Below are 17,851 nucleotides of genomic sequence, written 5' to 3'. Positions count from 1 at the left end.
AGGCCATCTTTGCTCCAATGGAGCCTCGGCTGCGGGAAGGGAAGAGAGAGACAGAAAGGAAGGAGAGGGGGAGGGGTGGAGAAGCAGATGGGCGCCTCTCCTGTGTGCCCTGGCCGGGAATCAAATCTGGGACCCCTGCACGCCAGGCCGACGCTCTACCACTGAGCCAACCGGCCAGGGCCTGCTTATGTATTCTTTAACTGCATTTTACAAGTAAGGAAACCGAGGCTCAGAGAAGGAAAGTGCCCTGCCAAAGGTCACACAACTGGGAAGCATCAAAGTGGAGATTCAAAGCCACATGGGTCTGGACCTAGAGTCTTGCCATTCAGTCATTACATTGTTTGCATCTAGGAAGTTTGAGGACCTTGCCTGTCATCGCCACTGGGAATGTAGAGTAGCGAACAGCCCTGGACAAGGAACCAGGAGACAGAGAGAGTCTTCCATATTCATTCAAGTCAATTCACACAGCCATTTGATAAATACTTACTGAGCATCTACTATATGCCAGTTAGTGTTCTAGGCAGCAGGGATGCAGCTGGGAACAAGGCAGACAAAATTCCCAGCCTTGGGACAAGGGACATAATGGGAAGTGCCATGTGCAGGGAGTGTGAGAAGGAGGTCACAGAGCAAGTGACATTTACACTGAACTCAGAAAGGTGAGTAGACATGAGCCAGGTGAAGATGGGGGAAAGAAGGTGAACAGCTACAGGGGGAAGGAACGGCCTGTGGGAGGAGGGAGTTTGGCTCACTGAAGGGGACAGCCAAGCACATGAGCTTTAGGGGGCAGCACTTTGTTTTGTTTGCTGCTGTGTCCCCTCTGCCTGATGCGGTGCCTGGCACACAGTTGGCACTGAATAAATATTGGTTTGTTTAATGAATAAATGAGTGAACAGGTAAGTGGATAAATAGATGGATGGGTGAATGGATGGATGAATGGGTGGATGGATAAATAGAGGAGTGGATGGATGAATGAATGGATAGATAAACAAGTGGACAGATGGAAGGAAGAATAGATGGATGGATGGATGGAGAGAAAGATGTAGGAATGGATAGATGAAAAGAAGAAAGGAAGAGTAGATGGTTGGATGAATGGAAGTTTAGATGGATGGATAGATGAGTGGATAGTAGTTGACTGGCTGGCTAGGTGAGTGGATATGTATGGATAAAGAAAAGGATGAAAGGATGGATGGAGAGATGGATGAGTGGACGAATGGAAGGATGGGTGGGCAGATGGATGGATGGATGGTTGGGTGGATGGAAGAATGAATGGATTAGTGGATGAATGAGCAGATAGATGAATGGATGGAAGAATGGATGAACAGATGGGCAAATAAATGGATGGGTGGATGAATGGATGGCTAGACAGATGGCAGGATGGATGGATGGATGGACGAATGCATGCATACATGCATAGATGCATGAGTGAATGAAGGAGTTTGCACAGATACCTATAGATCCATACACAGATGCACCTGGAAATAAATGCAGATACGTGCACATATGTGTATAAACACAGGTTCCCTTCTGGTGCTCCTCTTGGAGAGAACAAACATGGGGAAGAGAGGTAGGCCAGGTTGGCCAGGGCCTGTGAGGATGAGGATGTAAGGAGGCACAGCCTCTGACTGGGCTACGACCAGCCCCACCCCCCACTGTGGTGCTGACATAATTTCTGGAATAGGAGGAAAATGCTGATTCAGGGATCTGTGTTCCAGGCTGAGTGCCAGGCCAGGGAGTGGGACAGATATGGCCTGAGAGAGATGGGGTAAGTGACAGAGGGAGGCTGGTGGGGCTATGGCAGAGGGACAGGGAAGGAGATAGACATAGAGAAAGAAACAGAGATGGTGAACGAGGGCCATGGAGACGAACACAGAGAGGGACAGAGACGAGCAGATAGGGAAAGAAACAGGCAAAGGAAGACATAAACTAGAGATCCATGAAACAGAAATTCAAATTAAGACACAGAGCGAGATGAGGCTGGGTTCCAAAGACAGACAGGTAGAGAGTGGAAGAAAAACAAAGACACAGAGAGAAGTGGAGACAGACAGAGGGAAACATAGAGATGCAGACTTTAGAAGGAGAAAAAGAGAGGGATGGAGGGAGGGCCCCTCCAAGGAGGGAAGAAGGAGAGAGCTTTAGAAAAGGCAACTAAATCTAGGCTCAGAGAAGGGATGGCATTTGCCCAAGGCTGCGCAACCTGGACGTGACATTCAATGCTGGTCTGTTTGGCTCCAGGGCCCGTGTTCTCTTCTTCACCCTGTGTTGTCTTGGAGGACCAAAAGGGACAGAACGACAGGGTTGGAGCTGCTGAGTGTGGGTCACATTGATAGAAGGAAATAGTCACTCATTTATTCACTCAACCTAACCATTTTGCACCTCCCTGAGGGGAGTGATGCTGGAGAGTCAGAGAAGGTTAGGAGCTGGTGGTCTGGTGGGGGAGGCAGGCAGAGGTTCGAATCCCTGAACAAGACACACGGAGGGGACAATATTCAGATGTCTGGGAAAGGAACAGATAAAGAACATGCAGAGAAAATTACAGAAAACACAACTTGGGAGAAGTTAGAGAAGGCTTGCTGGAGGAGGGAGCTTTTTATTAAAGGATGTGGGAAAGGGAGAGTATAGAAGGGTATTCTGGAAGGCACAGCATGTGGGCAGTAAAGACAGGAATGGCTGGAAGACACTCGTTAAATAAAATAATTCATAAAAGGTGACTAGAGAATTTTAGAAGGGGTGAGAGGGGAGAGGAGGGCGGGGCCAGATCATGCAGGTCTCAGACAGCTAAGAGTGGAGGGGCAGAAATGTTGTTCAGCAACGCTGGGGAGCCATGGGAGGCCTGCAAGCAGGGGAGGGGCAGGGGCAGCTCTGGGTGAAGAAAGCCCCCTGTGGGGGAAAGGAATGGGGGTGGGAGGGCAAGAGGGAGGCTGGGGAGAGGGTTCAGGCCAGAGAGAACAAAGCCTGAGTGGCTGTCCTGGCTACAGAATTGAAGAGGAGGTAAAGCAGTCATGAGGCAGAAGGAATTGAGCCTGGGGACTGACGATGGGCTCTGGGGGCTAGATGTGCCTGTGGTCATGGGAATGAAGGATGGTCCCCGTCCCATAGGGATAAACTTGGCAACTGGAAACAGAGGACAGCCTAATGGGAGACAAAGACTTGGAGAGGCAGAAAAGAAGCCAGGGCCACAGAGGAACTGAATCTGGACATGAGTTTATTCATAAATGTAGACTGTTTTCATTGCCAATGACAAAAACAGAAATGAGGTAAGCATAGGGGGAACTAATTGTGTAGATGAGGGTTTCAGGCATGGCTGGACCCAGGTACTCCAATCATCATCAGGAATCTGACTGTGTCTTTGGTGTCTGCTTTCCTTTGGTCTTTGCTTTTAGGCAGGTTGTCTCACCATATGGCAACATGATGCCCCCCCCCCCCCCAACTCTAACTGAGACTCTGACCAGCCTGGCAACCTCAGGGGGAAAATAAAGATCTTTAATAACAAATTCAGCAGAAGTCCAGGGGTTGACTCTGTTTCCTTGATTTTTAAGCTCACCCCTGAATAAATCACTCTGAAAATCAGGGTGCTACTACCTAGAGCGCAGGCAACTGATGCTTGTCAAGCAGAAATAATGGACAGTTCATGACAGTGACCATCTGGAAGTGGAGAAAAGAGAACCAGAGATACAGGTACAGAGACATACCGAGAGGACAGACAGGATAACTAAGAAAGTCCAGCCCTGGCCGGTTGGCTCAGTGGTAGAGCGTTGGCCTGGTGTGCAGGAGTCCCGGGTTCGATTCCTGGCCAGGGAACACAAGAGAAGCGCCCATCTGCTTCTCCACCCCTTCCCCTCTCCTTCCTCTCTGTCTCTCTCTTCCCCTCCCGCAGCCAAGGGTTCATTGGAGCAAAGTTGGACCGGGCACTGAGGATGGCTCTATGGCCTCTGCCTCAGGCACTAGAATGGCTCTGGTTGCAACAGAGCAATGTCCCAGATGGGCAGAGCATCGCCCCCTGGTGGGCATGCTGGGTAGATCTTGGTCGGGTGCATACAGGAGTCTGTCTGCCTCCCCGTTTCCAACTTCAGAAAAATACAAAAAAAAATAATAATAATAAAATAAAAATAAAAGAAAGTCTAGCCTCCTCTGGCACATTTCCCACTAAGATCTTTGCAGACACACACAAAAAGGGGTGCCTAGCCCTGGTTGGCTGCCTCAGTGGTAGAAGGTTGGCCCAGTGTGTGGAAGTCCAGGGTTCAATTCTCGGCCAGGGCACACAGCAGAAATATCCATCTGCTTCCCTACCCCTTCGCCTCTCCTTTCTCTCTCTATCACACACAGTCTCTCTCTCTTACCCTCCAGCAGTCAAGGCTCCATTGGAGCAGAGTTGACCTGGCTGCTGAGAATAGCTCTATGGCCTCGACCTCAGGCGCTAGAATGGGGCTGGTTGCAACGGAGCAACGCCCCAGATGGGCAGAGCATTGCCCCCTGGTGGGCATGCTGGGTGGATCTTGGTCAGGCGCATGCAGGAGTCTGTCTCTCTGCCTCCTGGCTTCTTACTTCAGAAAAATACAAAAATAAATAAATAAATTAAATTTAAAAAATAATAATAATAAAAAGATGCCTAGCAGGCAACTGTGTGGTTAGAGCCCTAAACTCCTTCATTTGGAGCTCAGAAACCCCATGTCCTTCCCATCCAGACCCAAGAATCTCAGACCCAGAAGTCAGAGTCCCCTGCCCCTCCCCCTCCTTCCATAGGAACCATGGCAACCAAACCCCCTTCTCACTTTTCCCTCCCCCATAGAGAATCCAGTTTCCGTTTGAATCTTGACTGTGTCTAACCAGTTCCTGTGGGAGACCAGGATGAGTGGAGGGCAAGTGGGAACAGAAAGGGGATGATCGAGGGGAGGGGAGCCAAGAGGCAGGGCAGAGGCAGCCATGAGAGAGGAAAAATGGGGGGAGATGGGGAGAGAGGGTGAGGGGGTTTGAGGGAGGCAGACAACTATGAGTGGAGGGAGGTATGGGGGTGGAGAGGGATACTGGGGAAAATGATAGGGGAGAAGACTGGGGAGATGGAACCAGGGAAGGGGAAAGAAGTGGGGAGGAAGCGGGCAGAGAAATCAAGGGAAAGAATGGAGGAGCGATGGGGAGAGAGATTAGGAGAACTCAGGGGAACAAGACTGAGAGAGAGGGAGAGAGGGAGGGGGCCAGAGAGACAGGGAGCTGATGAGGAAGAGAGAGGGAGAGAGGGGGGTGAGGACAGAGACTCAAAGAGACAGGGAGAGAGGGAGGGAGAAACAGGAAAGTGGGAAAGAAGGAATCGGGGCACACAGAGGTTCCCCGAGGTTAGGGGGGCCTGGGCCTCAGCGTGGTCTAAGCGCCCTAGTTTTCCCGTGTGTGTTCCCCTGGGCTTCAACAAGGAAGAAGAGGCAGCAGGGGGGGGGAAGGAACTGCGTTGGGTGGCCCAGGCAGAGCTCTTCTTCCCATCCTCCTGAGACAACCCCCACCCGCCTTCCCAGGATGCAGCAAGAGGTGGAGCCTCTGTGCTGCTCCATCGTGGGCACCCCCGCTATGCACAGGGAAGCAGGTAATAAACCCTGTACATCTGTATGTTTGTGTGTATGTGTGTGAAAATTGTCTTCATGCATTGTGTCATAGCCCTGTCCTCAAGTGAGTGCCACTGTAGCCTCAAATGAGTCACTGGCCTTCTTAAGAGAGAACCACCCAGACTCTTAGGCTAACCAGATTCCTGAACAGTACCATTTGACCTCACACTACATTTCCCATGAGCCTCTGCAGTCCCCTGGCCAATGTTCCAGGTCCAGAACCACATTTCCCATGAACCTCTGGGGCCTTAACTACTCTTCTGAGGCCATTATCTCCCTAAATGCCTTGCCTTGGTCCTTCACACCCTTTTTGTCTCCCACACTGAGCTCAGTATCTTCCCCCAAAGCCACTCCTCCTCCCTGCTTCCCATCTTCTAGTGGCCCTGCTGCCAACCCAACCACTGGGCTAGATTCCAGGTGCTGCACCCCTAATTCCCTCCCACAGCCATCAGTCCCCATCTTCCTGCCCACTCTCTCTGCCCTACCCCTGCTTCTCCATCCTCACAGCTCCACTTTAGGTCTTGTCCTCTTCCATATGGACCCTTTCTCCACCTGACTCCCCGGTCTCCAGTTTCTCCCCTCCAGCCATCTCCTACATGGCTTCAGAGGAGTCTTTCTGACAACAGCGCTGATTCTGTCTCTCCCCTGCTCACAGCTCTCCCTCATTCCTCATCACCCCAAAAAATAGAGTCCCAGAGGCTCAGCCTGGTGTTGGAGGTCCTCTGTGTCCTGACACCTGCTGACAACAACGTCAGGTTCATGCTCCAGGGCTCCCTGCTTGCATTCTACTTTAGCACAGTGCATTCATTCATCCACACATTCAACATTTATGGAATAATGTCTTGGTAAGAATGTGTTTGGCTAGCAGGTCATAGAAAACTAGACTTAGTGTAGTGTAAAGAATAAGACATTCATTATTTCATTCAAAAAGAAAGCCACAGGTGGGGTGGGGTTTGGGTTTGGTTGAGTCAGCAACTCAATGATGTCACTGAGAACTCAGTTTCTATTTTCATGCTTTTTGGTTCAGGATATATTCCCTCTGCCTGCTGCCTGATAGGGTTGCAGGTGGGGGCCATGAGCCCCTCCTCCCTTAAGTGGACAAAGGGACAATGACAAACTGGATGTTTCAGGTCACTACCCTCTGGGCATCAGGATGACTAATCCGGGTGTGGAAATTAACTAGCTTACTTACGGTTAATCTTACATAAATCGCTGAAAGCTACATTTTTCCTTAATGACTACCAGCCCCCACCCTTGAATCCCCTATTGAACTCTACCTGTTAGAGAACCAGGTGCTGACCTCTGCCTTAGGAGTCAGCCTGGCAGATGACCCCCTAATAAACTTTTTTTAGCGTGAACTTGGGTGTCCTCCTTCGGCCAACCTTACACTGGCTAACCTCATGGTCACAGGATGGCTGCCACAGTTCCAGGCATTACATCCAGAGATCTGCATCTTAAGAACTCCCAAATGATATCTTCTCATATTTCATTGACAAGCACTCAGTCACGTGCTCACTCTTGTCACAATTGCTGGCAAAAGAAAAGAAATTATCATGATTATTTTAGTCAGTGGTCCTCAACCCCAACTACGCATCAGGTGGGAGGATTAAAAAAATTTTCCCCATTGATTTGAGGGAGAGAGAGGCATCAACTTGTTCCACTTAGTTGTTGCATTTAGTTGTGCATTCATTGATTGTTTCTTTTAATTTTTTTAATTAATTAATTAATTTATTTATTTTTAGAGAGGAGAGGGAGGGACAGAGAGAGAGAGAAGAGACAGAGAGAGAGAAGGGGGGAGGAGCTGGAAGCACCAACTCCTATATGTGCCTTGACCAGGCAAGCCCAGGGTTTTGAACCGGCAACCTCAGTGTTTCCAGGTTGACGCTTTATCCACTGCGCCACCACAGGTCAGGCTCATTGATTGTTTCTTGTATGTGTCCCGATCAAGGGTCAAAGCTGTGACCTCTGATGTGCCAGGTTGACGCTTTATCCACTGAGCCAAGGTGGAAAGATTTTTATAAATTTACACCTAATCCTGCTTCAGATCCAATTTAACCTGAATCTCATGGACTGGGTTCTCAGCATCTGTATATTTTTAATGTTTACCAGGTAATTATGATGAACAGTGAGGTTGGAAGGCACTGATTTAAACTGGATAGAATTTTCGGGAGGGAAACTGGAGCTCAGTGAATCTCCCTTGAGTCGCATGGGTGAAGAGTGGACCCCCATCCCCTCAAATGAGGGAAGAAAGATAGGAATGGTTGAAGGGGCCTCCCACTGGGTGTCTGCTGTAGGCACCTGCTTTGTGCCAGGTGCTATGCTAGGCATAACAAACGGCCAGTGGCAAAACAGACACCATGTCTCTGTCCTCAGTTCTCATTTAGTGTCTTTGAAGGACTCTTTAAAAAAAAGTTTCCTATTTATTTTTTAATGCTTATTTTATTGATTTGAGAGAGAGACAGAGAGAGAGAGAGGAGCATCGATTTGTTCCTGTATGTGCCCTGACTGGGAACCAAACCGACAACCTCTGTGCTTCTGGACAATGCTCCAGCCAACAGAGCTACCTGGTCGGGGTGAAGGATTCTTTCTTTTAAAGACCTCACCTGACACCATCTTTAACTAGACTGAGGCATTTACTTCATCAATATAATCTGTATAGAGCTCCAGAAAAGCTGAGTGCATTGAGTTGACCAGTTGGCTGGCTTTGTAGATCAACATTTGTTCATTTTCAGTTTTGCTGTTTTCATTGTGGTATTTTGAAACCAATAACCTTTTTAGTTTATCAGGTTGCAAACTTTGGCCTAGTCCATTAGGAAGTCTATAGCTCCCAAGCATTTTGCCTGGGGAGCTAATGAATGAAATGACAGAGCCTGCTCTTCGGCAGGGAGGGCAGACACAAAACACGTCATCTCACAAATAATTAATAACCTACAGTGGCCGTAAGTGCTCTTGAGTCTTAGGGTTGAAGATAATTCTGGGAAGCTTCTGCAGATGACTATATTCTCTTTTGCTTTAAGACCAAGGTCCTGAAGCAGGAGGGGATATGGAGAGTTCCAGTCACGGAAGGGCAGTGGTTCTGAAATACAGCAAATGAGGGCAGCCATGCGCAGTCAGATTTATGACAATAGTAGGGTTGATTATGTGTGGTTTTGTGAGCTGCAGGGAGAACTTGGGACTTAATTTACCTCAAAGATAATTGGGATGCTCCAATTGAGAAGTCTTGGGAGGAAGTCATCGATATGATCAGATCTATATTTCAATATGCTCTGTTGATTGTGTGACTAGAAAGAGAGGTTAGGAAGCTGTTGGTTAGACAAGAGTGGGGTGAGAAGCACAGCAGCACACAGAGGGGTTGGGAACACAGACTTTGGATACGGACACCTAGATTTTTATCCGGGTTCTATCACTTTGGGCTTTGTGACCTTGGATAAGCCAATTAACCTCTTTGGGCTTTCATTCCATCATTTGTTACACTACACTATCTCAGAAAGTTGTTGCGAGGATGCAATGGAAAGCATTTTTGAAAATGTTTGGTTTTTAAAAAGGAACTGTAAACATGTGGTCATTATTATTGTGAAGTGGATGGATTCTAGGAGGAGATGATTGTATTGAAGGGATGGAAGGGAGGCCAGCAAGGCTGGAGGAGATGGATCAGAGAGGTCAGGAGGGGTGACCACACACAGCATAGGTACTTCTCACAGGGGATCTTGTTAAAATGCAGATTCTGGTCCAGTGGGTCTGGGGTGGACCCTGCAATGTTGTGTTTCAAACAGCGAGACTCGATCCTGAAGGCATAAGGAAGCCTCTGATGGCTTGTAAGTATGGGATGCTGAGACGTACAACTACCCCCTGGGAACTATGTCAGTGCCCTGAAGTCCGAGATCCCCGGGAGCATGGTTGTGGCAGCCGAGTGCTGGAGACAGCTTGTACCGTCCCACAGCCCATGGTTGAGTTTTGCAAACTGGTTGTTAAAACTGTGGGTAGCATGAAATTAGCCATAGTGGGAGTACTAACACTATGAAAACTGGCAAATGCTGCAATCTCTGTGTCTGTGTGTGAGAGGTGGGGGGAGAGAGAGGAGGAAAGAGAGAGAGAGAGAGAGGCACGCTGCTGAATTTATTGACTTGTAAGGAGGGAGACAGTAACACGTGCAACTTCTGAGGAAGAGGATATCAGAGAGGACTTTTTATAGGAGCTGGGTGACTTCGGGGGCCGGGGGGTTCCAGGAAGCAGGGCTTTGCTCTGGATCAGATGCTGGCAGGAAGTGAGGGCAACTTCCCGAGGCAGGAGGAATGAATAGAGCTGACGCGATGGAAAAGCAGCAGCAGCAGCTCTGGGCCAAGAGGGGGATATTTGGTCATTTTTGTGATCTGGGCAGTGTTCGCGTTTTGTTGTGTTGAGACATGATTCTGGAGTAGTTTTACTTTTATCTTGGTCCATCTTGGTCACAGAGTGGCCCTGGCTGGTGAGGGTGTTCTGTGAAATTGTTTCTGTCCACAGGACAGCACTCCAGCAGGATGCTAAGCCAGCTCCTGGCTGTCCGGGGCTGTGTTCCGCTCTGTTCAGCTGCTGTAACAAAGAGACCCCCCAACACAATGGCATTAAGATGGTTTATTTCTCTTTGTAATGGGAAGCAGGTGTTTCAGATCAATGGGACCTCTCACCACAGGAGATGACTCAGGGACCAAGGTTCCCTCGTATTGTGGCTCTGACCATCTTTAGCATAGTTGAAGATGGTTTATTGTCACATCCACATTCTGGGCAAAGGGAAGGGGTAATCAGTCTGTCGGTTTATCTATCTATCTAACTATATTTTTTTAAGTGAGAGGAAGGGAGATAGAGTACAGACTCCCACATGTGTCCCGACCGGGATCCATTCGGCAACCCTCGTCTGGGGCCGATGCTTGAGTCAACTGAGCCATTGGCTGTGAAAGAGGAAGAGAGAGAGAAGGGGGAGAGAGAGGGAAAGAGAAGAAGATGGTCACTTCTTATGTGTTCCCTGACTGGAAATCAAACCTGGATGTCCTCACGCAGGGCTGGTGCTCTATCCACTGAGCCAACTGGCCAGGGCCGCAACCCATCTAGACAACCCTTTTTTAAGCAAATGACTCCAAAGATGCACCCTCACTCCCTCTAACATTATGGGTGAGAACTTGGTCATATGGCCACACCTTGCTGCACGGGAGCCTGGGAACTGTTGTCTCTAGCTGGGCAGCCATGTGCAAGTAAAACTCTAGGACTGTAGAGGAAGGGAAAAATGGATTATGTGTGGCAATTAGCAGCTGATCATAAAGAACCAGTTAGCCAACTGTGGGGTTGTCTAGAAGCAGCCAGATTTGAGAGCTGGGATCAGTCAAGTTCCAATTAGGAGGCTGTTTCTGAGAGTGTTGACAAAACCCACAGACTGGATTCAAGTGCTGCTGCTGGAGTGAGCTGACGCTGAGAGAAGCGAGGCTAGGGCGACTGCATTGGGAAGCAAAGAATCAAGTTTCTTCCTCTTCCTCTTGCCTTGCTGTCTCCCTCTAGCACCACCTTTAGGCAGAGCCTAATAGGACTCTAATAGCAACTGAGCTGTCAGAGCTGAGATGGGGTTGGTAGAGCCCAGTGTAGAAGGGTGGAGTTTGGAGCTGAGTGATGTTAGCTTAATAACAAGAGCTATTTTGGGGATGGCATGGATAGCACTTGGTGATGCCCATTTAGGCAGAATAATGTGTGAAGAGTGCTCAGGGCAGCTGACACCGGTTCTCTGTCCCCAGGAGCCCTCCTTGTGGACCTCAAGACCTTAGAAGAGACTCAGGCTTGGAGCCTCGGCAGGCCCAGCAAACCCTCGTGAGTAGTCCTTGGCCCCATGATTTCCGACTTCAGCCCCAGGAGGGTAATGACAGTGACCCCTGGCCTTGGAGGTCCTTGCCCACTCGTTCTCTCCCCAGGAAGCAGTACCTGCGCCAGGTCATTGTGGAATATGAGGCGCTGGACCGAGAGCTCCCATGCATCCGGAAATTTCCCAAGCCACCCACTGCCCAGCCCCTCTGCCTGTGCATGGAGGCCTCGGTGAGTAGCCCCCACCCCTGTGGCATTGGGTATGGTGGTGGAAAGGGCACAGGCACAGAGCCAGGTGGACAGAGTCTAAATCCAGGTCCTGGGGCTTACTAGCTGTGGGCTTGGCACCAGGACAGGTTGCTGAATATTGATTGTGAATTTGTCAAATAGTCACTCATCAAGTGTATCACTGCTGATCCCAGAGGAATAGAGAGAAGGGAGACTGAGGACAAGGGAGTTCTGCTAATCCATCTACTGTGAAATTCTGTCAAGTTTACAGATATAGCAAAAACATAAGAAATAGCCCATGTTTTTAATAAATTCAGTTAACTGGTCACTCAGTATACATATAATTTGGCGATCCCTAGCCAGTCAGAGGAGGTATCTATTAGGATCTCACTCATGCAAAAGTTAAGTGAGAAGAGTAGATATTAATGCGACATTTACTGCGTGCCAGGCACAGGGCTCAGAGGCTCTCCCTCAGCTGATCTGGGTGACTTTATCCTAACACAGGATTGCTATCTTTGTTTAGGGACAAATCTCCACCCAATTGGCTCCTCATGTTAATGGCTTTGAACATGGAACCTCCCCTCCTATACACATAGAAGGCTTGCCTTCTGTAGAAGACCAATTTTATGATCTCATTTTAGGTACTTAGCAATTTTATACACTAAAATATGATAGTGATTACTATATATCTCTGAATGTTAAATGATTCACAGAAAGTCAACCCCCGTGACCCTCAGTTTTTGACAAATGAACATTCCCCTAAAACAGTGGTCCCCAACCTTTTTTGGGCCACTGACCGGTTTAATGTCAGAAAATATTTTCACGGACCAGCCTTTAGGGTGGGACGGATAAATGTATCACATGACCGAGACAAGCGTCAAGAGTGAGTCTTAGATGTAATGTAACAGGGAATCTGGTCATTTAAAAAAAATAAAACATCGTTCAGACTTAAATGTAAATAAAATGGAAATAAGGTAAGTTATTTATTCTTTCTCTGCGGACTGGTAGCAAATGGCCCACGGACAGATAAGGGTCCGGGACCTGGGAGTTGGGGACCACTGCCCTAAAATGAATATAAAAGAAGCGTGTGACTTAGATCTTCAAGAGCTGCTAAAACTTGCCATCCAATGCAAGTTGCTGGAAAAGTTTTCAGTAGATTGGGAAAACAGCCAAATTGGTGAATCATTCAGCCCACTGTTCATTGATTTTTGACATATTAGCCTGTAGAGAATTGATATTTTTGGAGAATGGCCTTGAATGAGAGTAGATGCTTTTCTACCTGAGAGATACCTGTCCTCCCCGCTCTAACAAGAGGGGTAGGGCCCTTCGATCAGGTGTGATCCTTGCCTCTCAAATGCCAGTTGGGACTCAGGCAAGTTCTGCAAGTGGGGTTTACGGTGAACCTGGAGTGAATCCGGTGTCACGGGCTGAGGCTCTCTCTCGGACTACCCCAGCCTGAGGAGGACCTTACCCATCTGGAGCTGCTGGAGGCTTTGGAGGCCGAATTACCCGAGGCCATGGACAACGGCCGCGTGAGCAGCATCCGCTTTGAGAACATGAACGTCATCTGTGGGACCGCGGGGCGCAAGAACCGGTGAGCCCGCGGCGGGGGGTGGGACCTGCAGCAACCAGAAGGGGTGAGGCGACGGAAAGCCGGGGCGGGGCCTAGAGGGACCAAAATGGGAGGAGCCTGAGTGACTAGAGGGACGGGGCGGAGGTGGGGCTGGGACTGAGGGTGATGAGGGGTGGGGTCTAGCGAGAGCAGGGGGAGGAGGCGGAGTCAGGAAGGAGGGGCTAAGTGGGCCGGTCCGGGAAGTTCAGGTAGTGGGGGGCGGGGCCTGAAGGACCAGTTGGTGTAAGGGCGGGATGACGCGGCTGAGAATGGGAACAGGAAAGGGGCGGAGTCGAGAGTGGGCGAGGTAAGGGGGGAGGGCCAGGTGAGATCAGAGAGTAGGCAGGAGCTGGAGTGAAGGGACTTGGAGCGACTCAGGTGGTGACGGGGACAGGCTAGAACAAAGTGTGGGGGCGGAGCCTAGGCTGAGCGCATTGTAGGGGCGGGGCTCAGATGATAGGTGTGTAGTTGAGGAAGGGTCTAGGAGGGGCGGAGATCAAGATACAGGCCTGATAGCCACACTAAAAGGAGAGAGTTGGAAAGGGAGGGAATGTGGAATTGCTGGGTGAAGGTCTGGTCATGGAGCTGCGGTTTGAAAGGACAGACCTCGATTAGAGGACAAAACCAGGCTGAGAGAGACGAGTCCTAGAATGACCCAGTGGAAGGTCGAAGTACAGGTTGACCTCGGGGAGAGGGCTGGGCTGGAGAGGGGGTTAGGGACAGAGTGACAGTTTGAAGGACCAGAGTCGGTAAACAAACAGGGACTAGACTGGGACCATCAGGGGAAGAGGTAATTTAAAATTCTCAAGCCCCAGGAATAAAGGGAGGGGCGAAGCGTGCGGGAAGGGACACTTCCGTCTTCAACCCCCCTCTTCATGGTCCCGCCCCTTCGCAGGTGGCTCATCACGGTCAAGGACTTCCAGACCCGCTCTCGCCTGCTGCGCTCCGGACTCCGCCTCCGCGGTCTCGTGCACCCCCTAGTGCGCTACGACAACCTGATGCTGGGCGATTACCGCTTGCACCTGCGCCGCTCCCTGGTCCGACGGCGCATGCTCGAGGCTCTGGGGGCGGAGCCGACCGAGGAAGACAAGTAGGGACGGGCTCCGGCTGCGCTTGCGCACCGCCCAGCTGGTTCAAGCAACTCACCCGCAACCCGGGAGGAAAGGGGGGGTTGCCTCCCCAGAAAGGAGGCGGGCCGGCTCGAGGGGGTGGATACTGTGAGTTTAATTATAAAGAATGACCTGGTACAAAAGCCATTTCTCTCTGCAAAATCTTGGTGGGGAGTCAGGGGAGATGATAGGGGGTATGGGACAAACCCCCATAATATAATCCCGCCTTCCTAATCTTACCCCGATCCCTGCAAATGGACGCCTGGGTCCCAATTCCTTGAGGGACGAACTGAGGCCCGCGAGAGGGAAGACCTGGGCACCGGGGCTTTCAACGCGTGCCGATCCCCGTCTCGACGAGAACCAGACGTCCTGACCCGTCCCCCTCCTCTTCCTCCTCCCACCCCCCTTGGAAGACAATTCTCCGGGCTTTTATTTCAGGTGTTTTTTTTTTTTTTTTCCTGGAATTTGTGTGTGTGTGTGTGTGGTTAGGGTTCTTTTTTTTTCTTTTTTGTCTTTTCTTTTGCTATTGTAACTCTTTTTGCTTTGTCTCTCCTCTCCGCCCCGCGCTGCAACCCCATCTAGTTCCTTCCCCCTTCCCACCCGACCTCTCCTCCCCCCCTTCCCACCCCCTACACCCTCCCCAACCCCGCGGCACCCATCCGGAATGAACAAGCCCTTGATAGACAGGCGCCGTGCAGGCCCCTTGCGGACTGGGGGCATCCGACAAGGGGGAGGGGGCGGGGAGGGGCCCAGCGCGACCTCCGCCCCCTCCTTGCCACCCCTCCCTCCTCCCACGACCCTCCCACGAGGTTCCCCGCAGATCCCTGACGTGGTGAGGGGAGAGGGCTGCAAGCACCCTCCCCCCATGGACGGAGCCCCCCCCCTTGGGGTGGGGGCAGCAGAGGGGGAATGGGCTTGGGGGAAGGAGGGGGAGCTCCCTTCTTTGGCAGCTGAACATGGGGGGACCTGAGGGCAATGCCCTCCCCCCTTTTCCCACAGTAGGGGAGGGGGCTTTCCCAGGGGAAGGGGTGATTCAAAATTCCCAAGCCCCAGGAATAAAGGAAGGGAGGAAGCGTGCAGGAAGGAACAGCCATGCTGGAGGGAGGAGTTTCTTGGAGAGACTGAAGGGTTGTGTGTGTGTGTGGGGGGGGGGGAGGGTCTTCGTGCAAAATGGAAGGACAAACGGCCAAGGAAGGACTAGGAAGAGAGGAGGAAGCATGGTGAGGAAGGAGTGAGTGTGCATAGGGTCTTCTCTTGCCAGAAAGAGAAAAGAGCGGAAAGACATGAGAACAGGCGGAGTGAGAGCAGCTGCAAGAGCTGTTCCTTCACAGGGACAAAAACACGGCTGCCAGGAAAAGAGACAATAATCCAGGCCAAGAGTATGCAGTGAACCGAGTGTGCAAGAGGCAAGAGGCAGTAGAGTTCCCCACGGGAGATGGAGAAAGCCACCCAGGAGCTGACAAGAGCAAGCAAATTAAAGAATCAGTGAGCAGCAAAGCCACGTGTGCAAGAACATCGTTAAAAGAAAAAGGCTCCAAAAAAGCAGTGGACATGCTGAGGAGAATGCATGTGCAAGAGTGAGTGTGCAAGAAGGTCCACAAAGAGTGATGGAGATGGACAAAGATTTGGAAAAGGAGGGGGTAAGAGTGTGGGAGCCTGGCAAAGAGGAGAGGAATGGGCATCTGAGAAACAGTTCCTGGGAAGCAAGTGTGATAAGAAGTAACAGTGAGGGGGTGGGGTAAGGAGGGGACGAAGTGTCACTGACAGAGAGGTGGGTAGAGTAAGAAAGTGGGGGTTCAAGAGTAAGAGGGGAAAGTGCTTAAAAAAGAGGCAAGTGTGTCAGGGAGGTGCACAGGATAGTGGATGTGCAAGGGTTGAACAAAGACAAGGGTATTCCAGAGAATAAATGTGTGCACAGAGCCTGTGAGTGGGTGAGGGAAAGGGTGTCCCAAGTGTGTCTGCAGCAAGGGCCCAGAGATTTTCAGAAATGAGGTGTGTCAGGGAGGACACCAGGGGAAGAGTGTGCAAGAGCTGGAGAGAGCAAGGGGCATGGAGCATGGGAAAAGAAATGTGATGTGTGCAAGGGAAACAGAGCTGAGAGTGCCTCGTGGGACAGAAACGAAGGCGGAGTGTGCAAGACAGCGAGAGGGCAAATTTGTGCAAAATTGTAGCCCAGGAAGGGGAGAGAGGCAAGCAGGCGTGCAAAGGAGCGTGCAAGAGGCTGGGGGTGCTGCTGTGTGTGCTAGGGAGAGGGGAAGGCAGGGCGAACAGAGGGGCCTGGAGAGGGGGGAAAGGGTTGTTAGAGGGTGGCAGGTGGTGGAATCTAAGGGCACCCCCTTCCCCTGTGGCCTGGGGGATGACCCCCGTCCAGTCAGGCTCCGGGCTGGCCCTCTATGGCTCTGTCTGTCTCCCCCTTCCCCAGAATCGACCCTTCCCTCCTTCTCCGTCCCCCTCTGCGATTTCTTCCATCCCACCCCACCCCTCCCGCTCCACACAGTCTTGTATTAGCTGCCCCCTCCTGTGAGGTGCAAATGTCTGGCTGGGATCAGGCCACCTGGTGACCTCCAGCCTTGGAAGATGAGGGCAGGGCGCAGTTTCAGCAGAGTCCCTGGCCCAGGAAGAGAATAACGGTCAGGGGTCAGAGGTCCAGAGGCCAGCGGGCTCAAGGGTTCTGTGGACGGGCTGGTCCGTCCAAGCCAGCCATCACCTCTCCAGGAAAAATTTGAGAGCCCGGTCGATGTTCATGCGGTGGCCCACCCTGGTTACACCCAGATCGACGTAGTCCTCCTTGGTCAAGGCGGGCAGGTGGGATCCATCGATCTCGTGGTCCAGGAACCGGGCTCGGTGTTCAGCCAAGCCCAGCCACTCCAGCCAATCAGCCACGTCGAACTTGGTCCAGAACCCCAGAGGTTTAGCTCCGAACGGCTTGTCCGGGGGCAGCGAAAGCAGGCGGGTTGGTGAGAGGGAGCGGGAGGCCCCTGACAAGGCTCCACCAAGCCCCCCGGACATCCCCGGGTGTGGCGGCACAAAGACAGGGGCGAAGGGATCAGCAGAGCCTCCTGCCCCTCCAGTGGGAGAGCTGCGGATGTCAAAGAGGCCCGGATAGAGGGGTCCAGAAGGCAGAATGGGCAGGGACGAGGGCCGGGGCGCAGGGCTGACCTTGTGCTCCGAGGCGGGCAGCAGCGAGGGGCTGGGGGCCCTGCGGAGCAGAGGTGGCCGCATCTCAAACTCCACACCCTGGAGGTGGCGTGTAGACGTGGAGGAGGAGGCTGAGGGTGAAGTGGCCCCTGGGGCCGCAGCAGCTGAAGGGGGGACCCCAGTTCCTGTGGGGAGTGGCGGCAGAGGTGGTTTGGACCAGTTCTGAAACAGGCTGCTGACGGGTTTGGAGAGGAGCGAGGACTGGGAGTCTTCCGAGAGTCTGGAATGTGACAAGGGGGCCGGGTGGAGGAGAGGGGTTTGGGAGTCAAGGGCAGGGTGAGAAAGAGGAAGAGGTC

At 51.5% G+C, this 17,851-nt stretch overlaps 2 protein-coding genes across 4 annotated transcripts in view; one reads left to right on the top strand and one right to left on the bottom strand.

Moving 5' to 3' along the window:
• The first annotated feature begins 582 nt into the window (after positions 1-582).
• C3H19orf81 (chromosome 3 C19orf81 homolog) lies at positions 583-14,917 on the top strand. The gene is made up of 6 exons (XM_066266676.1): positions 583-656; positions 5,502-5,569; positions 11,345-11,417; positions 11,519-11,639; positions 13,091-13,230; positions 14,144-14,917. Exons 1-6 carry the CDS (start codon positions 583-585, stop codon positions 14,340-14,342), a joined length of 675 nt encoding a protein of 224 aa, XP_066122773.1. The 3' UTR covers positions 14,343-14,917.
• Positions 14,918-16,850: 1,933 nt separating this feature from the next.
• The window catches only part of SHANK1 (SH3 and multiple ankyrin repeat domains 1), a 44,275-nt gene continuing 43,274 nt past the window's right edge, over positions 16,851-17,851 (bottom strand). For all 3 annotated transcript variants that reach the window (XM_066271405.1, XM_066271406.1, XM_066271408.1), the window contains one exon: positions 16,851-17,775. In XM_066271405.1, the coding sequence (XP_066127502.1) occupies positions 17,061-17,775 (715 nt within the window). In that variant the 3' untranslated portion in view covers positions 16,851-17,060. The remainder of the gene's footprint in view (positions 17,776-17,851) is intronic.

Source organism: Saccopteryx bilineata, chromosome 3 (assembly GCF_036850765.1).
Source record: "Saccopteryx bilineata isolate mSacBil1 chromosome 3, mSacBil1_pri_phased_curated, whole genome shotgun sequence".
NCBI lineage: Eukaryota > Metazoa > Chordata > Mammalia > Chiroptera > Emballonuridae > Saccopteryx > Saccopteryx bilineata.
This window is presented reverse-complemented; position numbering and strand designations above follow the sequence as displayed.